The sequence below is a fragment of the Nothobranchius furzeri genome, chromosome 17, assembly GCF_043380555.1.
Source record: "Nothobranchius furzeri strain GRZ-AD chromosome 17, NfurGRZ-RIMD1, whole genome shotgun sequence".
NCBI classification, from domain to species: Eukaryota; Metazoa; Chordata; class Actinopteri; order Cyprinodontiformes; family Nothobranchiidae; genus Nothobranchius; species Nothobranchius furzeri.
In genome coordinates, this window is record NC_091757.1 from 46,970,177 (window position 1) to 46,993,916 (window position 23,740).

At 41.5% G+C, this 23,740-nt stretch overlaps 2 protein-coding genes across 2 annotated transcripts; both read left to right on the top strand.

Moving 5' to 3' along the window:
• The first annotated feature begins 5,074 nt into the window (after window positions 1-5,074).
• LOC107394006 (beta-1,3-galactosyl-O-glycosyl-glycoprotein beta-1,6-N-acetylglucosaminyltransferase) lies at window positions 5,075-10,572 on the top strand. Its single transcript, XM_015972708.3, has 5 exons — window positions 5,075-5,149; window positions 6,450-6,984; window positions 7,053-7,146; window positions 9,471-9,875; window positions 9,965-10,572. The coding sequence occupies exons 2-5, from the start codon at window positions 6,677-6,679 to the stop codon at window positions 10,448-10,450; spliced, it is 1,293 nt and encodes a 430-aa protein (XP_015828194.1). The 5' UTR covers window positions 5,075-5,149; window positions 6,450-6,676; the 3' UTR covers window positions 10,451-10,572.
• A 443-nt stretch (window positions 10,573-11,015) lies between these two features.
• Window positions 11,016-18,345, top strand: LOC107394008 (beta-1,3-galactosyl-O-glycosyl-glycoprotein beta-1,6-N-acetylglucosaminyltransferase). The gene is made up of 5 exons (XM_015972709.3): window positions 11,016-11,157; window positions 15,659-16,200; window positions 16,276-16,369; window positions 16,667-17,071; window positions 17,180-18,345. Exons 2-5 carry the CDS (start codon window positions 15,893-15,895, stop codon window positions 17,663-17,665), a joined length of 1,293 nt encoding a protein of 430 aa, XP_015828195.1. The 5' UTR covers window positions 11,016-11,157; window positions 15,659-15,892; the 3' UTR covers window positions 17,666-18,345.
• Window positions 18,346-23,740: the final 5,395 nt, after the last annotated feature.

The following is a 23,740-nucleotide window of genomic DNA, read 5'->3' on the forward strand; positions in this document are numbered from 1 at the left end:
TGACCAAAACCCCTCAGTGGCGTGGGCGGGTGTAATCATAATTTGACATTTACTCATAACCAGACATGCAAGCCTAGTTATTTACAGTTGTGAATAATCTATGGCAGAATAAATGAGTAAATGATGTGATACAGGGTGGTTTTAAAGGTGTTTTTTTCCCCTTTTTTTCTTTCATTCAAAATAAAAACAAATAAAACATATAAACAATAAGAAATACATAACAAAAAAATCAAATTTGAACGAAAAGGAGCAGAACGAAGAAAAACATCTTATAATTTCTGCCCCCTTTTCCAGAAGAAATAATCAATTTATATACAATTTCCATTTGTCAGACACACATACTATCAAAGCACAAAAGTGGACTCAAGTGCAGAGCTCACACAGTTAAATAAGCTGAAAGGATTCCTGGCAACAGCACAACTGAACAAGTCCAAAACTATCTAAATACACTCTCACAAAGTGTTACTGAGAGCAGGTTCACTTTACTCAACTGAAGAAGACAAACTGGCAAAGGAATCTGTTTGCAAAGAAGCATAAATGGAGAAGCCAGGACACAGGTGCAAGACATAAGGCTGATTAGTGAGGAGCCTCAGGTCGTGAAGCTGCCTATAATGAGACAGGAAGTGAATACACAAAATAAAACAGGAAGTACCAGAAATACAATAAAACCAGAAACATGACTGCAAAGCACTCAATCTACAGAACCACCCATGACACATACAGATTCATTTTAAACTTTTTCCTGTTCTAATTTCCAGTGCGATCATGATCATTGATTTAATTTACATTTTCATAATTTTTTTGGTACACTCAATTTAGTAAATTTTTTTAGTATATTAAATTACAAAGTTTTTTAAATTTCCATTTTAAGGTTATTCCATAATTTAACACAATTTACAGATATATTCCATTCTTTAATTTTAGTTCTAAATCTAGGTTTTGTAAACACATCAGTTTCTTTCAGCATGTAATTGCTAGTTCTCTTTTCAAATATACCCTGAATGTTTGTTGGCAGAGTACTTACATTGGCTTTATACATGGTTTGTAAGATTTTTCCAGTCTTTTAAATCATGAAATTTCAGTAATTTATATTTAATAAACAACAGGTTCGATGGATCTCTACAGCCACTATAATTGATGATTCTCAGAGCTCTTTTCTGTAAAATAAATAAGGGTTGTGTATAGTTTTTGTATGTTGCTCCCCATATTTCTACACAATAAGTCAAGTATGGAACAATCAGTGAATTGTACAATGCCAACAAACCAGAATTAGTCAGTAAAAACTTGACTCTGTGTAATACTCCTAAGGATTTGGCAATTTTATCTTTTATGTAACTATTATGGGATTTCCATGTCAAGTCTTCATCAATAGGAAATCCAAGAAATTTAGTTTATTTTACTCTTTGAAATGCAATCCCATCTATTTCCAATGACACATCACTGTTCTTTTTATCATTAAACAGTTTAAAATTTGTTTTATTAAGATTCAGTGTCAATCTATTTATATCAAACCAGTTTTTAATTGTAATCAGTTCATCATTTATCACTTTAGCCACCTCCTCAATATTTAATCCTGAGTAAAACAGTGTTGTATCATCTGCAAATAGAATGGTACCGAGTGTCTTAGATACATTTACCAAGTCGTTAATAAACAAAATGAACAGTTTTGGTCCGAGGACCGACCCTTGTGGCACTCCACAATGAATTTCGCATAATTTATGGTCTTTTATCTGAACAAACGGTTTGCTTTTTTCTAAATAAGTTTTAACCCATTGATGAGCCACACCTCTTATTCCATACTGACTTAATTTTCGAAGTAACCTTGAGTGATCAATGATGTCAAATGCTTTTTTCAAATCAATGAAAACACTAACAAAGTCATTTTATTGTCAATTGCCGTTGATATTTTATCCGTTAATTACATTATTGCCATTGCTGTGGAATGTTTAGTTCTAAACCCATATTGTTCATTGTTTAAAATATTATTTTTTCGATGAATTTATCCAACCTTGATACAAATACTTTTTCCAATATTTTAGAAAACTGTGGAAGCAGCGACACGGGCCTGTACTTATTGAAACTATTTTTACCACCACTCTTATACAAAGGAATGACTTTCGCTGTTTTCATTGCGTCAGGAAAATTTCCAGTAGAAAGTGATAGATTACAAATGTTAGTGAATGGTTCAATGACAGATTCTATGATGGTTTTAACAGCTATCATGTCCAGGTCCCGATAAACGGTTGATCAGTTTTTTTCACAGTTTTTTTTACAATGTTTCGTATTTCTTCTTTATCTACTTTGTCAAGGACAATACTATTGACAGTACTAATCATTGTGGTCAATTTATCTTCTATTATTGGTTTGTTTTCCATCAAACTCCTACCTACATTTACAAAAAAAATCATTAAACTCATCAGTGATTTCTTTATCATTGTAAATATCTTTTTTGTCCTTGACAAAGTGTTTTGGAATACGGGATTTTGTTTTCTCTCTATTTGTCACACTGTCTAGTATTCCCCAAATAGCTTTTGTGTTATTTTTATTCTGATTCAATGGATTACCATAATAGTCTTTTTTTGCTTCCTAATTATTGTTACCAATTTATTTTTATATTTTTTATATCTATCTTCTGCTTTCTTTGTTTGCAAATGAAAAAAAAAACTCCTACAGAAATTATTGATTTTTTGCACACACATTCTTTAATCCCTTAGTCATCCAAGGTTGATTTTCCCTTTTACCTGTAGATTTGATAAATTTGCAGTTATCATTATATGACTTCAACAGTATTCTCATGAAGGATGTGTATGCAGCGTTGACATCACTGATGTATACCTCCTTCCAATTTTGTTTATTAAGATCTTTGGTTAATGCCCCCATGGCTTTAACTGATTTCTCTCTTCTGTAGTTCATGGTGATGTTTTGTTTTTTGAAGACTGTGAAAACAGGTAGGTGGTCACTAATATAAGTCATTAATATCCCTGTTTTCCTCACATCATCCTTATTGTTAGTGAATATATTATCAATGATTGCTGCAGTCTGAGATGTAATTCTAGTTGGCTTGTTTATCAAGGGAAATAAACCTACACTATACAGTGAATCTGCAAAATCCTTAGTTATCTGTCCAGCCTCATGTTCTAAATTAATAGTAAAGTCCCCAAATAGAAATAATGTTTTGTATTTAATGTGACCAACCAATTCAATAATGTTTTCATTAAATGTCCCAATACATGATCCTGGTGCTCTATAAACACAACTAATTAAAGTATTTTTAGCAGCTTCATTGCTGATTTCTACCGTTACAGTTTCCATAACATTATCTTCCATCATTGTCATTTCCTTAACTAGTTTACATTTTAGATCTGATTTAATGCACAGGGCAACCCCACCACCTCTTTTATTTTTTCTATTTACAAAATAAAGTTCATACCCTTCTATTTGCACTTCATCCATCATGTCATCTTTGAGCCAAGTCTCTGTTAAAGCAATCACAATAAATTTGTTTTTGAATTTATTTTAATAATCTTTGATAATTAATAACTTAGGAAATAAGCTTCTACTATTAATGTGGATAAGTGACATTGTGTCCTTAGTCATTCTCCCACAGTTCAATTGTTCTTCTCCAATGTAATCACAACTTATGTTGAATTCAAATAAATTTCCATCTGTTTTATTGTCAGTATCATATATTTTATCATCTGTATCCATTTCAGTTGAGTGATTTTTGCCTGTTTGAATCATGACCAATATTAAACCGAGTTATCCATGCTGTTTTTACAGTATCCAAAATAAGTTTGGAAGCATAAATTCTGATGATCTTAATCATAGTTTGTAAACTTGTTTTATATACTCATTTATCACTTGTATTTTTCTAGTTCTGTTAGTTCCTTAATGATCAGAATCTTTGCCTGCTCCGGAGACCCATTCAGTTTAATGAATACCTTACAGTTTGAAGTCCATGTTGACTGTATTTTCTTTCATTTACTCAGAAGTCTCGCTGGCCTTGCAATGTCTGCATTTTTCTTGATTAGGTGTTCATTTACATACATTGGTTCCCTTCAGCTTTCTTCCTTGTTTAAGCAGTTCTTTCTTGTGTTTTCTGTTCATAAATCTGATAAGGATTGCAGGTTTCTGATTGTTATTTTTACGTGGAAGAGGATGATATCCCTCTATGTCCTTGGCCTCCAGCTGTATCCCTTTGCTACCAAGGAAGTCCATTACCTGCCTTTCTAAGTAGTTTAATTCTTGTTCAGGTGGTTCTCCATTCTCTGTAGCTGTTGCTCTTGCATAAGTTTGGTGTGTTGTTTCAAGTCCTGTCACTATTACGTCATTTATTCTTGACTATTGTTCCAGTTCTGACACTCTTTCTTCCAGTAAGGTGATTTTCCTGTCCTTTTCCTCGTTTTTTCTTCTTAGGACTTTAACCTCCTCCACTAATTCCATTATCGCTTTCTGTTGTTTAGAGACTGTTGTAATTTCTTCTGACATAAAGCTCAGTGATTTCTTTATCTCTTCCAGTTCCTCCTCAGCCACATTGTTTCTTTTGGTCAAAAAATGATGTACAACATTCAGAATAATAATTTACAAATTCATACATAAATTAATTCAGTAAAAGTCTAGACCAGTCAATAACTTATTAACCCTCTCATGCTCAAAATAAGTTTTGATAAAAGGACAAACAACTGAGTCCTTCGGGAGTACTTCTGAGTTAAAACATACTCTTGAAATATATATGTGGAGTAACCAGGTAAGTAGGTTTTAACTGTTGCAAATCTGCAATGCCTAACTTCAGAGGAATATCCAACTTTCTTCCAGCTGTTTCTGAAGAAATCTGGCTAAACAATTTTGTTTCAAAATAAAAGCATACAGCGGCAGATTATTACAGTTTATTTACATCTATTTGGATACATTTAAACTTAACTCTCAGGCAGACAAATATACCAATAAATAGATGACAGTGTTTGTGCCTCTGATGGGATTGGTGTGGTAATCAGACAGGATGGAGCTTTTACTTTGAAAAATTATGTCAGGAAATGTACTTAGGGGACCTCCCTATTCATACACTAGATAGCTAGTTTAAATATATGCTGAAGTTAGAATAGGAAGTTCACAATAAAGAAGTTAAGGAGGAAGTCATGTTTGGCCACAGGTAAAAATCTTTGATATGTTCTGATATTTCGTGACAATACCAGATTAATATGTCAATTTTATAATTATTTATTATTCTGTCCTCTCAAAAATCCATCTTGATCATTTCAAAAACTACAGGCTAGTTTTATGTTCTGTCTAGGGGATCTTGTAGGTTTTTTCCAACCTGGCTGTTTCATTTAGAGAAAGGTCTTTTGTGTCTGTTTTTTAGAATAAAGAACAATGAGACATGAAACACAGCTCTAAGTATTCTCTTGATCTTTGATCTCAAAATTAATATAAACTATAATGCAGACATGGCATATTTTCAAAATATACATTTTTATCTTCATCAATCTTTTGTTTGTCAATTTTTAAAGTTATTTTCTTATTGAGTTTATTTTATACCTGGTGTTTGAGGCACTTTGTCAGATTCATAAGAGACGGTTTCTGCCCATATAATCTGTTATCTGGTTACTTATTAACATTTTTATTGCTGGGTGAAAAAAAGACATAAAGTAATAATATTAGTACAACAAAGCTTGAGAACAGGGCGGGCCATTATTTGCTTAGTTATATTTGATGCGTTAATCATATAGTAGTCAAAATAGTTTTGTGAAACAAAAATTGAAACCCACTCTAATGTATAAAAGTTGACAAAATAAGAATAGTATAGAAAGGAAAGCTTATCAAGTCTGTTGATATATCTGTACTATTTGTTCCTCTGTTTTTCACGTGGTATATTAAAGTAGGGATGGACAATAAATCGGCATCAATAATCTATAATATGTATCAGCCGATGTTAGTATTTTTTTTAAAATATCAGTATCGGTTTGATAAACAAAACCGGGCCGATGTTAACAACCGATGTATTTTCCACCTCGTCTCCATTTGTTTGCCTGTTTCAGAGGGTGGGTGGGGGGTGATGTGTATTCATTTAGTCATGTGAACAATGAATGAAATCACCTCAGAACCGTAAATGTGTGTGTTGTGTGTACATAATAATGTAAGTTAAGCTTTAATACTTTTCATAATATACAAAATCTTCTGATTTTAGAAGCATTAATGTCAGATCACAACATGCCCTATAGGTTATACATTGTAAGTTGCTTTGGATAAAAGCATCTGCCAAATAAATAAACATAAACATGAACATAAACATAGTATATCGGTATCGGCCAATATCGTTTATCAGCCATAACAGTAATCTTAATGTCGGTATCGGCCCAAAAAGTTCATATCGGTGCATCAGTAAGTAAAAGTATTGCTTTGGAATCCATATCCATCATTCCTGAAAATTTATTTTATTCTTTTGCTAACAGGAACTGTGACATAAATATAACTCATCAATCAGCAGAAGGAAAAAAAAACCCCACCTTTGACGGTAAAGACCAAAGTATCAGACATTTCCTGGTCTAAGACATGGCACTGCTTTTAATGTTTGATACACAAGTTTTACAGGCAGGAGACATAGCCTATTCATTGTGAAGAAAAGCTCTACAACATTCCCAGAAGTGTATAAAGTGTCCTAGAAAAGGAACTCAAAATAATGTGGTTGCTGAAACGAGGAAGCTGGCTACTGTTCCTGAAGCTCACAGTTGGACTGGGATCTCTGTGGATGCTTTACCTAGCCAGTCATCTGGACACAGACAAGGTCTCTGGATTCACCCGCAGTCACAGCTGGCTGGAGTATACAGACGAGGATGGAGGCCCAGAGAAAGTGTGCAACTGTTCAGGAATCCTGCAAAGAGACCAGGAGTCTCTGGAGCAGGCCAAACTGTTGACTTTAACCAAAACGTTCCGCAAGAGGATCCAAATCCCTGATGAGTTTTATATTAATGAAACCCAGGACTGCAGGTGTGTTGATCAACTTATTTCTGTTCAGATTTGAGCTACATTTATACTAACAAGCATCGTTCTTACAGGAACTTCAAATTAAGGAGGAAATACTTAACATTTCCACTGAGCAAAGAGGAGGAAGACTTTCCTTTGGCTTATTCCATGGTGGTTCATCACAAAGTAAGCAAATTCTAAGCTGTCAAAGTTTAAAGTCTTAAAAATTGTATGCATCACTTAGCCTTGCTGTACCAGAAAACTACATGATGTTTAAATAGTGTCTAATGACCTGTGCATTCGTGAGAAGATCATGAAAATCTGAAAAAAGGCTTTTCTACAGATTTAAAGCAGCAGTTCTTGGAGTTACAGTAAACTGATGACAGTCGAACTCACTTGGGTTCACTTTAAAGATTCCCCTCTAAACGTGGGTAAAAAGTAATATAATTTTAAACACAAAACAATACGTTTTAAAGAACTCCAGCTAGATATAGTTGAACTCACCTCAGCGCTTAGTGCTGGCTCTGGAACCCAAGTCAAGAGGGGCTAGGATCTCTGAGGGATCTCTGAGGCGAAGATCTGGGTTGGGCTTATTTTTAGCTCCCAGACTCTCTGCCTGTATTTTGGGGTTCAACCCAGTGGACAAAAGGGTTGCTTCCCTTCACCTTCAGGTCCTGACAGTTGTTTGTGCTTATGCACCGGACAGCAGCTCAGAGTACCCATCCTTTTTGGAGGCCATAGGACGAGTGCTAGATGGTGTTCCCTTAATCCATCCAGGGGGACTTCAATGCTCACATAGGCTATGATAGTGTGACCTGGAAGGGCGTGATTGGGAGGAACAGCCCAGCTGACCTGAACCGGATTGGTGATCTGTTATTGGACTGCTGTACAAGTCGCAGTTTGGCCATAACGAATACCACCTTCTTACATAAGTTTAGCAGTACATGTGGCACAAGCCAGGCTCTCGATTTACCGGTCGATCTACGTCCCAATCCTCACTTATGGTCATGAGCTTTGGGTAATGACCGAAAGAACGAGATCGCGGATACAAGCGGCCGAAATGAGTTTCCTCCGTAGGGTGGCCGGGCTCAGCCTTAGAGATAGGGTGAGGAGCTTGGACATTCGGGAGGGACTCGGAGTAGAACCGCTGCTCCTCCGGATCGAAAGGAGTCAGTTGAGGTGGTTTGGGCATCTGGTCAGGATGCCTCCTGGACGCCTCCCTGGGGAGGTTTTTCGGGCATGTCCTGCTGGCAGGAGGCCCCTGGGTCGACCCAGGACACGTTGGAGAGGTTACATCTCCAATCTGGTCCGGGAACGCCTTGGGGTCCTGCCGGAGGAGCTGGTGGAGGTGGCTGGGGAGAGGACGGCCTGGAGTTCCCTAGTTGGGATGCTGCCCCCGCGACCCGGACCCGGATAAGCGGAGGAAGACGACGGCGACAACGATGTGGCACAAGGACAGTCAAGGTCGCAGCTCAATGAGTGACTATGTAGTTGTGTCATCTGACCTACGGTCATATGTTTGGACACTTGAGTGAAGAGAGGAGCAGAGCAGTCAACTGATCATCACCATGTGGTGAGTTGGATCAGATGACAGGGGAGGTTGTCACGTAGACCTGATGGGTTCCAACGTGTAGTGAGGGTCTACTGGGAACGCCTGGAGGAAGAACGTGTCAGAATAGTCTTCAACTTCCTTCTAACCTGCTTATCGTCATTCTTTTGTTGAGCTGAAAATAAGCAGGTTAGAAGGAATGCATGAGACCTTGAGACTATATCTCATGCAGACTAATCTTGATGCAAAGAAGGGAAAAAACAGTCTTCATTCCGTTACACCCACCTCCGGCAAAGCTTTGGCCACTCTCTGAAAGCAGTGAAGAACATAGAGTCTGAATGTCAATTGTTGAGCGAGCTGCTGCTGGCTGTAGCTGCAAGGTTGCTGGTGCTTGTCTGGCAATAACCCCTGACTCGCTGGTGGATCCCAGAGGTTAGGGGAACCATCAGGCTGAAGAAGGAGGTGCACAGGACATGGGTGGTCTATGAATTTCCAGAAGCAGCTGACACGTACTGGAGGGCCAAGCGATGTGCAGCAGTGGCGATTGCTGAGGCAAAGTCTTGCGTGTGGGAGGGGTTTTGCAAGGACTTTAAGGTAGACTATCAACTGGCTCTAAACACGTTCTGGCAAACATCAGGAGCTGATGCTTTTCTGTGTTGAGAGGAATCAGATGAGGTGGTTTGGGCATTTGTTGAGAATGCCCCCTGGATGCCTTCCAGGTGAGAAGGGTCAGGCATGTCCACCTGGTAGGAGACCCCCGGGTCACCCCACGACATGTTGGAGGGATTACATCTCCACATTGTCCAGGAAAGGGTTTCCTGCTGGTGGAGGTTGATGGGGAAAGGGAAGTTTGGGCATCTCTTCTGGAGGTGTTTACATCACAACTCCAATAAGCAAGTGAAGATGAACAAATGAACATAATAACACAGAAACTCAATTCTCTTCTTTCCACAAACTTTAGGTGCAGAACTTTGAACGTCTACTGCGGGCCATCTATGCACCTCAGAATATTTATTGTGTCCACGTGGACAAAAAATCTGCCCCTTCTGTAACATCCGCCATCCTGGCCATCACTTCCTGTTTCCCCAACGTCTTCATGGTCAGCGAGGCGGTCAGTGTTGTGTACGCTGGCTGGTCTCGTGTCCAAGCTGATCTGAACTGTATGGCTGACCTCTACAACGCCAGTACCAAATGGAAATACTTCATCAACCTCTGTGGCCAGGACTTCCCTCTGAAAACCAACTTGGAGATGGTTCGAATGCTGCAGTCACTGAAGGGCAGCAACAGCCTGGAGTCAGAGAGCCTGCCTGCAGAAAAAAGATGGAGGATACATTACGTTCACAATATTACTGATGGGAAAATCAAGGTACTTTTGCAGCATCTAGACAGATTAATTACTTAATAAAACAGATTGTGCTTAATATTCATCACAATATTTTTAATTTAATGTTTCAGACGACGAAAGAATTAAAGAAACCACCTCCCTTCAACCTGCCCATCAAGTCAGGAAGTGCCTACATCGTGGTTTCTCGAGGTTATGTTGGCAGCGTGCTGAAAGACTCCAAAATAAAGGAGCTTACTAACTGGTTTAAAGATACCTACAGTCCAGATGAGCTCATCTGGGCAACCATTCAGCGGTTCCCTGGTGTTCCTGGCTCAAAGTGGCCCAACCGTAAATACGACCAGACAGATGTCAACGCATTTGCACGGCTGGTGAAGTGGGCGGGGCATGAGGGGTCACAGGATTCAGAGTCAGCGGTGTACCCCGAGTGCCAAGGCAACCATGTCAGGTCAATATGTGTGTACGGAGCTGGAGACCTGCAGTGGCTTCTTCAAAACCACCATTTCTTTGCCAACAAGTTTGACACAGACAGGGATCCCATTGCTGTCTTCTGCTTGGAGAAACATCTCAGACATAAAGCTCTGGCTGAGGCAGAGTAGTTGGAGACCTTTCTATACAGCAGAGGTGCTGAAGCATTGGAGGCTTAGCCCAGTCCAGAAACACACAAACGCACATTTACTTCTCATTTGAGAAAGGAAAAATAAAGCATTTATCATCTGAATTTTTGATGTCATTTTAATTATCAGAGTAATTGGAGACTTTTCATTCAGCAGATAATGGAAAAACACAGACAGTTTATCAGTTAGGAAGTATTTAAATAACTTATAATAATTATTATTTATCACTGATTGTATTATTTATTGTACAACCAGATCTTACTGCGGAGTCTGTTTGATTCGATCCATTGTTGCTAACTAGAATGAACCACTACGGGGCGCTGTGTAGCAGCTGTCGGAAGTAACTTCCGTCGGGTGCATGTCAAATTTTTTTTGATGACAAATTGTAGCGTCAAGATAAACAATATGGTTTTCAAAATAAAAGCACGTGGCTATAAAACATTACCTTTTTTCAATAATGTTTGATGGCTAAATATAAACTTATATCTCAGATAGATACGAAGACTACACAGATAACAGTGCTAGTGCTTCGATTGGGTTTGATGTAGTAATAAAACAGGGTGGAGATTTTACTTTGAAACACAATGACAGGAAATGTCATTTTAACAAGCAAATACTCCACTTCATACAGTGGATGCCTTTTAGTTCACAATATTTGAAGTTGAGGAGGAATTTAGATTTGACCACAGGTAAAAATCTTTTAATTTCTGATGTTTAAGGACAATGACAGTTAATTGTTTCAAATCTTTAATTATTTCTTGATTAGTCATTTCACAGATTTGTCTAGATAATTTTTAAAAAGTTTGTTTTTTCATGTTTTGTCTCAAATCGCTAAATATTTTTTTCAAACGTGTTAACTTGTTTCATTCAGGCTGCGTTTCACTCAAATCTCTCAAACCCTACCTCTCAAACCTTTTGGACCTCGGATGATTCATGTTTTCTTCTCATCACCTTGTTTTTTCATATCCAAGTCTTTCCCTTTTATCAAACTTATTCATCGTCTCACCTGCGCGCTGCACCGAGCTCCTTCTGTCCCACGCACTTAGGAAAGGTGTTTTAGTCTTCAGCAGAGCGGAATTGCGATGACGAGGAGCACATTTGAACATTTTTCTGTCTTCACCTACAACTTGAATGACAAAGTAGCTAAACTAATTTAACATTTTCCCCACAAAACTAAAACTAGCTAATTCTATTATTCAAGAAGACATAGTCGAACGGATCGCGTCCTGCCCAGTGCGGATAATGAAAATCGAAAAATCTGAATAGCTTTTGTTATGTTGCAAAAGTCAATTAATTTCAGTAATTCAGACTGAGAGACCATCTAGCGGGGGTGGGCCATCCTGATCTTCGAGGGCCGCTATCATGTAGGTTTTAGTTGTTTCTCTGCTTAAACACACCTGGTTTGAATCTACAGATGATTAACAGGTGATTCATCCAGGAATCCATGGAGGTCGTATATTTTGGGGGGGGGGGGAGTAAATTTTATTTATATAGCACTTATCACAGACATCAGTCTTTCACATAGATCAAAACAAAATAAAACAAAGTCATAAAATCATTATGTTCTCAAAACAGAAATAGATTAACATCAGAAAAAATAAAGCCATACAATTATAAAATTTCATAAACAGTTGAAAGATTAAAATTTTGAGTAAAAAATAAAAAAAATAGCAGGTTCAGGTAAAAGCAGCTTTAAATAAAAAGGTCTTTAGCTGTTTTTTAAAAGTGTCCAGACTGTCAGTAAAGGACGATCACTCCAGAGTTGGGGTGCTACAGTCTAGAAGGAGTGTCACCTGACTTTTGTATCTGGTCTTTGGAACTTCTAGAAGGTTCTGGTGGGTGGACCTGGGGGCTCAGGTTGGAGCATAAGGCTTTAACAGTTCAGAAATATAGGGAGAAGCTTGACCATGTAGAGCATTGAAAGTTATAGCTTGTATTCTAAAATGAACTCTAAAGTTAACGGGTAACCAGTGCAGAGACATTAGAATAGGAGTGGTGTGTGCTCTTCTGTTTGCTCCAGTTAGGAGCCTCGCTGCAAAGTTCTGGACCAACTGAAGGCAGTCAAGGTTTTTCTTTGTTAAAACATGAGAAGAATGTGTTACAGTAATCTAGACAATCAATCAATCAATCAATCAATCAATCCTTTATTAATCCCAGAGGGAAATTATAGTTTCAGTTCACACATTTCAAAGATCAGACATACATGGGCAAGACACATGACAAGAATTGGGGACTGTGGTCATTCGCAACCCGAGTCGCGCTACCTTAATAGAGATAAGAGGGTTACATGAGGATTGGTTCAGGTGGAGGGAAAAAAAGGCACTTCAGAGTTGCTCTCCACCAGGAGGGCAGCTTTGCTCTGCAAAAAAAAAAAAAAAACACCTCAACAGATATGCAACAGACTTCAGACAACACAACATAACATGGGGGTGCTGGGATCCTGTTTCCCCCAGCGAGAACAGCCATCTGGCACTCATCTACTGTACAGTCACAGGTGGGAGGGAGATCTTGGGAGAAGCAAAGAGTACATTGACTCCTCCAGCTGATGACCTCGCCAGGCTGAAGTCCGCCAATCCGAAGGCGGGGGGGTGGGGGTGGGTTGGGGGTTCACAGCATCTGTCTGCATACCTTCGTGGGGGTTTTAGTCGCTTGCAGCTCAAGGCTACCATGGCGTCAGATTCAGATAACAAGAATTTGTTTGGGTCAGGCTGAGATAATTTTCCTCTCTGCCTTCAGTCTTTAAACTGATCATTTCCAGTCCTTCAGTGAAGCCAATTTTTGGTTTTTAAACCTGTCCATACCGTCCGGTGACTCTCTCCGAGATGACATCCATTTTGCGCACTAATACCTGTATCGCAGCTAGAACATTGTCCAGCTTACGATTCACCTCGAGTAACGTCCCAGTCTGAGAAGTCTCCACACGAACGGTGCTTTCCATGGGTGCGGGTCGCCCTCCAATCGCTCCCGTCTTCCCAAATTTCCAGAAAACCTGATATCCTTCCACTCCAATCAGGAGAAATCCAGTGATCATCAGGCCGAATATCCACACGTCTTCGATGTCCTCAATGGACAGCTGGTTGAGGCATATGATCTTCCACTCCTTACAGGAATCCAACATATATCCCACCGGGTGTGTCCCCTGTGGACATGTGGGAGCCCCCTGCTCCGTTCTCCTTGTTGAAAAAATCTTATCGATCGCATTGAATGACCAGTTTATCAAATCCATGGTTAGTAAAAATAGAGTTTTTCAGAAGAAATGCAGAGAAGCGCTCTGTGGGCAGACAGGACAAAGAGCCTTGGGAAAAAAGAGAAAGGAGCAAAAGAGAGAAGCGTCTGTACTCCTCCAGTGCCTTGAAGAATGGGGTGGAAATAAAGGCATAATCATTTCAAGTTCATGTTTTGACACCAACCTTCACAGTTTGGAGATGTTTCAAGTGATAAAAACAGTTTCCAAAGTCAATTTTTGTCCCCTGCACTTTTTACCATCCATTTGCAAGTTCAAATTTTTATAAACTCTATAGTTAACAGGATGTTTTAGCTAGGCTTTAAGCTCCGTGGAGATCTGGAGCTAGAACGTCTAAAGAACATGTTCATAAATCCGTTCATGCACGCCAGAATGAACGCACACACTTTAATGTTCGTAGCTAAGGCAAAATCCGAACAAGTTCCGTTCACGTTTACAAAAAAAAAAAACCCGAACGAGTTTACGGACGATCATTCACTGAACGCATTCGGGCACAACACTGCTGATGGGAACAAACTAAATATTTTGCCAAACGAATTAAAAAATTTAATTGCCTCTGAAATGTGTAAGCCTGGAAAAACCTAATCTAATCCAGCACTGGTTCCCCTTCTAAATGATTGAATCACAATTCATCCATCAAACTGCTTGCCACTCCCTCCAGGAAATACACCACACTGGTGTTGTGGTGGCTTTGGTGGGGGTAACACGGGCTTTCCCCATGACAAAAGAGGGCATTCCCCATAGCCATCAATGATGGCGTCTGAGAAGTGGTGAAGCTTATACTGCTTGACATCTATGAAATCAGCTGGAATGAAAAACCTTTTAATCTTTATCTTCAAGTTCTGAAGATCTTGTAGCCATGATTCCCACTGAGTTCGAAGGTGTTCTGGCAATCCCTTCAGGTCTCCTTTTCAGTTGTTTCATACATAAGAACGTAGGTTTTCCGGCAGGGTGATTGGGCTCCTCCTTAGAGAGAGGGTGAGAAGCTCCATCAACTGGGAGGGACTCTGAGTAGATCTGCTGCTTCTCCACATTGAGAGGAGGCAGTTGAGGTGGCTCGGGGATCTGATTAGGGTGCCTCCCTGGTGAGGTTTTCCGGGCACGTCTAAAAGGGAGAAGTCCTAAAGGAAGACCCAGGACACGTTGGAGGGACTGTCTCTTGACTGGCCAGGGAACGCCTTGGGGTTCCCCTGGAAGAGCTGGCCCAAGTGGCTGGGAAGAGGGAAGTCTGGGCCACTCGGCTAAGGTCGCTGCCCCCCCACCCCGACTCCGGATAAGCGGAAGAAAATGGATGGCTGGACATATTTCATACCTTATGTTTTAGGCAGTTTGTGAATTTTTGGAGTGCCCTTTGATCTCTAAAATCTTTACCTACATACTTCCATTTTAGCTGTTACAAAAACCGAACTTCAGAAATATACTCCGTACAATAAAACTTAGAGCGCAAGGATGGGGACTTTCTTTAATTATTACGTGTTCATAATTAAAGAATCAAATTAGTTTGTTGTGTGCTGTTGTCCCTCCTTTTTCCCCTTGCTCTCTTTCTCTGTTTGTGTTGTATGTCTCTTTTCTCCCTACCTGTCCACTCCGATACGTAAGCGAATACGGTCTAACATGTCACAAACATAATAAAGGCTATGGAACAACAAGAGGAATATTCCACATCCCTATTGCTTTAGAATAAAACTGCTTTGTCATGTTCTGGCACACAAACCAACCATTCTGTCTGCGTCAACTGGCAGGACAAGTTAAAAAAAGGGTTGTGAAACACCAATTTGAACCAACTTTAAAATAACATTTTTGGATGAAAAAAGTATGGTTTGGAAAGAAAAGTACATTATGTCTGCTGATGCATCACATTCTTTCCTCTCTTGCACATGGTATATTGAAAGTATTGTTTTCAAATACATTATTTAACAGATTTTCTTTTATTATTTTGCTAACAGGAACTGCGACAAATGGAACAACTCATCTACCAGCTGAAGGAAGTTTGAAAAATAATCTCCATTCATGGGAAACGACAAATATCAGAAATTTCCTTGTTCATGAAATGGCACTGTTTTTTATTATTTCAGACAGTTTACACAGACAAAAGAAAGATATGCTTTAATGGTAAAGAACAGCATTATAAAATTCCCAGATCCCTATAAAACCATCCTAGATGAGGAATTCTTAAAACAATGTGGTTGCTGAGGCTGGGAAGTCAGCGGCGGTACCTGAAACTCATCGTTGGACTAGCATCTCTGTGGATGCTTTACCTAGCCACTCATCTGGACACAGGCACGGTCTCTGGACTAATCCACAGTTACAGCTGGCTGGAGTATACAAATGATGATGGAGGCCCAGAGAAAGCGTGTGACTGTTTAGGAATCATACAAGGAAAGCAGGAATCTCTGGAGCAGGCCAAACTATTGACCTTAACCAAAAAGTTTCGCAAGAGTGCTCTGATCCCAAATGAGTTTTATATCAATGAAACCCGGGACTGCAGGTGTGTAGCACAATTTTTTGTTACTAGCTGAATGAATTTGAGCTATAAATATAATAACAAGTGACATTCCTACAGGAGATTCAAGTCAAGGAGGAAATACATAACTTTTCCTTTAAGCAAAGAAGAAGAAGACTTTCCTTTGGCTTATTCGATGGTTGTTCATCACAAGGTATGTAAATTCTTAAGCGTAAAATCAGACTTAAAAATTTACAGGGTGTAAATCACTTTACTGTAACATCTGTGCATCTGTAAACTTATGAAAATCTGAAATTTGGCATTACAGGTTTAAAGCAGCAGTACTTGAAGTTGTTTGTGTTGCAACATAAGAAACAGAATTTTTTTGACGGGCTGATTGTAATTTTTGTTTTCATTAATGATTATCCTCTGAAAGTGGATAAAAAGTAATATTCCTGCATACATAGAAATGCACAAACTCAGTTTTCTCAATTCTTTCCACAAACTTTAGGTGCAGAACTTTGAACGTCTACTGCGGGCCATCTATGCACCTCAGAATATTTATTGTGTCCACGTGGACAAAAAATCTGCCCCGTCTGTAACATCTGCCATCCAGGCCATCACTTCCTGTTTCCCCAACGTCTTCATGGTCAGCGAGGCGGTCAGTGTTGTGTACGCTGGCTGGTCTCGCGTCCAAGCTGATCTGAACTGTATGGCTGACCTTTACTATGGCAGTGCCAAATGGAAATACTTCATCAACCTCTGTGGCCAGGACTTCCCTCTGAAAACCAACTTGGAGATGGTTCGAATGCTGCAGTCACTGAAGGGCAGCAACAGCTTGGAGTCAGAGAGCCTGCCTGCAGAAAAACAAAAGAGGATATCATATGTTTATAATGTTATTAATGGGCAAATCAAGGTACTTATAGAGTTAATGTTTAATTGCATTTATGAAATAACATTTTCATTGACTGTCCTTGTAAAAACTTCTTGCTTGTATAGTTGAATATTATATTATTTCTCTCAGAGAACTAGAATTTCAAAGAAACCACCTCCCTTCAACCTGCCCATCAAGTCAGGAAGTGCCTACATCGTGGTTACTCGAGGTTATGTCCGCAGCGTGCTGGAAGACTCCAGAATTGAGGAGCTTATCAAGTGGTTTAAAGATACCTACAGTCCTGATGAGCACTTCTGGGCAACCATTCAACGCATCTCTGGTGTTCCTGGCTCAAGTTGGCCCAACCGTAAGTACGACCAGACGGATATCAGCGCAGTGGCCCGGCTGGTGAAGTGGCAGTCACATGAGGGGTCACAGGATTCAGAGTCAGCGGTGTACCCTGAGTGCCAAGGCAACCATGTCAGGTCAATATGTGTGTACGGCGCTGGAGACCTGCAGTGGCTTCTAGAGCATCACCATTTTTTTGCTAACAAGTTTGACATAGAAATGGATCCCATTGCTGTCTTCTGCTTGGAGAAACATCTCAGACATAAAGCTCTGGCTGAGGCAGAGTAGTTGGAGACCTTTCTATACAGCAGAGGTGCTGAAACATCTGATGCGTAGCTCAGTCCTGAAATGGCTAATCGTTCATAACTGTTGTGTGTGTAAAAACGGTAAAGAAAGTTATGATTGACACGATTAACCAGCTGATTAACCAGCTATTTGCACAGGTTGGCTTCTCCAATGTGAAATAAAGAAGCAGCATGTACAGTCTGAGTTTATATTTTCAATTGTTCACAAAGCTATCAGCTAAACTTGACTGCTAACATTCTGAACTTTGACTGACCTTGAAATGTGAGAATCGTGTACCCTGACTTCTTGCTCTGATATCCTTGTGAGTCAGTGGTATTTTTTTCTGGCTTCCATAAGTATGTCACACAATTGTTCCACCTAATGGAAGTTACTCCCCTGTGTCCAAACCACTTAACTTTTCCCCAATGAGAACTGTCCTCCATTGCAAGAGTGGTCTCTGTTTAGTGTTGATCAGATTTTCCAGGATGGCCTCAGTGTTGATTCGTGAACTGCTGACTTAAGATCCTGTAAGGAAACCTTTTATTTCCTGTGATCTAACACCTCTAACTTTAGTGATATGGAGCAGAATGCAATAATACCATCTAAAAGAAAACTACATGGAATTATGTCATTGACATTTTTGATGCAACATGTAAACTTGACAATAATAAAGGGTAAAATGCTCTGAATTTCTAGTTTAATTTATTTTGACATATTGATTGGACTGGATTGGGATAACATGTTAAAACTTCCTTCGGTGCTACCATAATGCGGAGTCTGCTGGTTTTTCCTGCTAGTTCCGTTCATCGTTCAGATATTCCCTTCACTCTAATCACACTACACCAGTACCACATTTGTCCATTATTGCATTATGTTCTGCACTGATCGGACCCCCAAGACTGTTTTAGTACGCATCTGAATCGTAGATGTTTACATAGTCTGGACACACAGCCAGCACGGCTAGCTCTGCTTTCACATCAACGGCTTATTAAAAACAAATGCATGCATACAGTGATAAACTACCGATGACCTTCATTGTGGTTTACACACTAGCAAATCAACTGTTAGGTGAGAATCCTTTCCTTTGAATCTGGTCTGTTTGAGCAGGAAAAGCTAAAGTATTCAGAACAGTGTTGCGTGGAAAACTCAGCTGTGCAGAACATTTGGAGTTAAATTCATTGCAATTACGTGTGATACTGTAAAAGATTAGAATATGGTGCAAAAGTTCATTTATTCAGTAATTCAACTTTAAAGGTGAAAAAATGAGACACTCATTACATGCAAAGCTGGATATTTAAAGCATTTATTTTTTATTATGGCTCACAGCTTATGAAAACTCAAATATTGTGAAATGGTTCAATATCTAGAATAAAAGTCACACTCTAACAATTAATCCAAAGCACCTGTTAAGGGTTCCTGAGCCTTTACCGGTGCTGCTCATGAAATTAGAAATTGAAAACAAAGTTGATTTATTTCAGTAATTCAATTCAAACAGTGCAACTTGTATATTATATACTTTCATTCAGACTGATAAATGTTTCTCTTTTAATGTTGATTACAACTGGCAACTGATGAAAGTCCCAAATTCAGTATCTCAGAATATTAGAATATCAATGAAGACCAATGCAAAAAAAGTTATTAAATGTTGGCCAACTGAAAAGTATGAACATGAAAAGTTTGAACATGTATAGAGCACTCTATTTAGTTAGGGCACCTTTGGCCTGGAATATTGCAGCAATGCGGCGTGGCATGGAGTCTATCAGCCTGTGGCACTGCTCAGGTGTTATAAGGGCCCATATTGTTCTGATAGTGACCTTCAATTATTCTGAATTGTTGGGTCTGGCATATTGCATCTTCCTTTTCACAATTTCCTATAGTAGATTGTTAAGGTCAGGCAAGTTTGCTGGCCAATCAAGAACAGGGATACCATGGTCCTTGAACCAGGTACTGATGGCACCTGTCCTGCACACACCTGCTAAAGCTAAGTCCTGTTGGAAAAGGAAATCTGCCTCTCCATGAAGTGGTCAGCTGCAGGAAGCACTAAGTGCTCTAAAACGTCCTGGTCGATGGCTGAATTAACCTTGGACCTCAGCGATTACAATGGACCAACATCAGCAGATGACATGGCACCCCAAACCATCACTGACTGTGGAGACTTTACACTGGACCTCAAACAACGTGGATTTTGTGCCTCTCCTTTCTTCTTCCAAACTTTGGGGCCTTGATTTCAAAAAGAAATGCTAAATGCACACGTCAATGCATGGTGGTTCTTGAAGAAATTACTAACTGCAGTTCACTCTTTGAACAGCCAGCCTCTTTAGCAATGACCTTTTGCATCTTGCCCTTATTGTGCAAGGTGTCAATAGTCATCTTTTAGACAACTGCCAAGTCAGCAGTCTTCCACATAATTGTGTAGCATAACTAGACTGAGATACAATTTAAAGGCATTTTCAGGTGTTTTGTGTTAATTAGCTGATTAGTGTGGCACCAGGGGTCTTCAATGTTGAAACTTTTCACAACATTTTAACATTCTGAATTTGGGATTGTCATCAGTTGTCAGTTATAATCATCAAAATTAAAGAAATAAACATCCATCCATCCATTTTCATTTGCTTATCCGGAGTCGGGTCGTGGGGGCAGTAGCCTAAGGCGAGAGGCCCAGACTTCCCTCTCCCCAGCCACTTGGGCCAGCTCCTCTGGGGAAATCCCAAGGCGTTCACTGGCCAGGTGAGAGACGTAGTCCGTCCACCATGTCCTGGGTCTACGTTTAGGTCTCCTCCCTGTTAGAAGTGCCCAGAAAACCTCACCAGAGAGGCGTCCAGGAGGCATCCTGACCAGATGCCCAAGCCATCTCAACTGGTTCCTCTCGTTGTGGAGGAGAAGCGAGTCTACTCCGAGCCCCTCCCGAAGACCGAGCTTCTCACCCTATCTCTAAGGGAGAGCCCAGCCACTCTTTGGAGAAAACTCATTTCGGCCGCTTGTATCCACGATCTCGTTCTTTCTGTCACTATCCAAAGCTCATGACCATAGGTGAGGGTAGGAACATAGATCGACCGGTAAATCGAGAGCTTCGCCTTCTGACTCAGCTCTCTCTTCACCACGACAGGCCGGTACAACGCCCGCATCACTGCAGATGCAGCACCAATCCGCCTATCAATCTTGCGCTCCAGTTTTCCCTCACTCGTGAACAAGTCCCCGAGATACTTAAACTCCTCCACTTGGGGCAGGACCTCATCCCTGACCCGGAGAAGGCATTCTACCCTTTTCCAAATCGAGACCATGATCTCAGATTTAGAGGAGCGGATCTCATCCCAGCTGCTTCACACTCGGCTGCGAACCGCTCCAGCGAAAGCTGAAGATCACGTTCTGATTAAGCCAACAGGACCACATCATCTGCAAAAAGCAGAGACCTGATCCTCAGGCCACCAAAACGGATGCCCTCCACACCTTGACTGCGCCTAGAAATCCTGTCCATAAAGGTTATGAACAGAATAGGTGAAAAAGGGCAGCCTTGGCGGAGGCCAACTCTCACTGGGAACGAGCCCGACTTACTGCCGGCAATGCGGACCAAGCTCTGACACTGGTCATACAGGGACCTAACAGCCCATATCAGAGGGCCTGGTACCACATACTCCTGGAGTACTCCCCACAGGGCCCCCCGAGGGACGCGGTCAAACGCCTTCTCCAAATCCACAAAACACATGTAGACTGGTTGGGCAAATTCCCACACACCCTCCAGGATCCCCCTAAGGGTATAGAGCTGGTCCAGTGTTCCACAGCCAGGACGAAAACCACATTGCTCCTCCTGAATCTGAGGTTCAACAATCCGACGGACACTCCTCTCCAGAAGCCCTGAATAGACCTTACCAGGAAGGCTCAGGAGTGTGATCCCCTTGTAGTTGGAACACACCCTGCGGTCCCCCTTTTTAAATAAAGGGACCACCACCCCGGTCTGCCAGTCCAGTGGGACTGCCCCGATGTCCATGCAATATTGCAGAGCCGCGTCAGCAAACACAGCCCCACAACATCCAGAGCCTTAAGGAACTCCAGGCAGATCTCATCCACCCCTGGAGCCTTGCCACAGAGGAGCTTTTTAACCACCTCAGTGACCTCAGCACCAGAGATTTGAGAGGCCAACCCAAAGTCCCCAGACTCTACTTCCTCACTGGAAGACGTGTCGGTGGGATTGAGGAGGTCTTCGAAGTATTCTGCCGACCGATCCACAACGTCCTGAAGTAGAGGTCAGCAGCACACCGTCCCCACTATAGATAGTGTTGGTAGCGCACTGCTTTTCCCCACCGAGGCACCGGATGGTGGACCAGAATCTCCTCAAAGCCGTACAGATGTCTTGCTCCATGGTCTCACCAAACTCCTCCTATGCCCGGGTTTTTGCCTTGGCGACCACCCGAGCCGCGTTCCACTTGGACTGCCAGTACCCGTCAGCTGCCTCTGGAGTCCCACAGGCCAAAAAGACCTGATAGGACTCTTTCTTCAGCTTGACAGCATCCCTAACCGCAGGTGTCCACCAGCGGGTTTGGGGGTTGCCACCACGACAGGCACCGATGATCCTGCGACCACAGCTCCGGTCGGCCGCCTCAACAATGGAGGCACGGAACAGGGTCCATTCAGACTCAATGTCCCCTGCCTCCCCCGGAACATTTTGGAAGTTCTGTCGGAGGTGGGAATTGAAGCTCCTTCTGACAGGACACTCTGCCAGACGTTCCCAGCAGACCCTCGCGATACGTTTGGGCCTGCCTGGTCTGACCGACATCCTCCCCCACCATCTGAGCCAACTCACCACCAGGTAGTGGTCAGTTGACAGCTCCGCCCCTCTCTTCACCCGAGTGTCCAAGACATGCGGCCGCAGATCAGATGAAACAACAACAAAGTCGATCATCAAGCTGCGGCCTAAGGTATCCTTGTGCTAAGAGCACGTATGGACACCTTTATGTCTGTACATGGTGTTCATTATGGACAATCCATGACTGGCACAGAAGTCCAATATCAAAACACCACTCAAATTCAGATCAGGGGGGCCGTTCCTCCCAACCACACCTCTCCAGGTCTCACTGTCATTGCCCACGTGAGCGTTAAAGTCCCCCAGCAGAACGAGGGATTCACCGGAAGGAGCGCTTTCCAGCACCCCCTCCAAGGTCTCCAAAAAGGGTGGGTAGTCTGAACTGTAGTTTGGTGCATAAGCACAGACCACAGTCAGAACCTGTCCCCCCCCCCACACACACGTAGGCGGAGGGAGGCTACCCTCTCATTCACTGTGGTGAACCCCAACGTATAGGCACCAAGATGGGGGGCAACTAGTATGCCCACCCCTGCTCGGCGCCTCTCAGTGGGAGCAACTCCAGAGTGATAGAAAGTCCAACCCCTCTCAAGGAAACTGGTTCCAGAGCCAGAGCCATGCTCTGAGGTGAGTCCGACTAAATCTAGTTGGAACCTCTCAACCTCACACACCAATTCCGGCTCCTTCCCCACCAGAGAGGTGACATTCCATGTGCCAAGAGCCAGCTTCTGTAGCCGAGGATCAGGCCGCCAAGGTCCCCGCCCTCAACTATCACCCGTCACACACTGCACCGGACCCCTTTGGCCCCTCCCACGAGTGGTGAGCCCATGGGAACGGGGACCCATGTTTCCTCCTCAGGCTGTGCCCGGCCGGGCTCCATGGGTGAAAGCCCGGCCACCAGGCGCTCGCCAACGTGCCCCACCTCCAGGCCTGGTTCCAGAGGGGGACCCCGGTGACCCACGTCCGGGCGAGGTTTCCATTTATATAATTCATCATAAGAGGTCTTCGGGCTGCTCTTTGTCTGATCCCTCACCTAGTATCTAAGAAATAAACATTTGAAATATATCGGAGTGTAATGAATGAATCTAATATACACATTTAATTTTTTGAAGAAAATTACTGAAACAAATCAACTTTGTCATGATGTTCAAATTTTATGACCAGCACCTGTAGATGGTCTCTCAGTCTAAGTTGAATTACTGACATAAATGAACTTCAGCCCCATACGTTATAATTTTTTGAGTTTCACTTGTAAATAAAATATACAGAAAAAAAAGACAGTG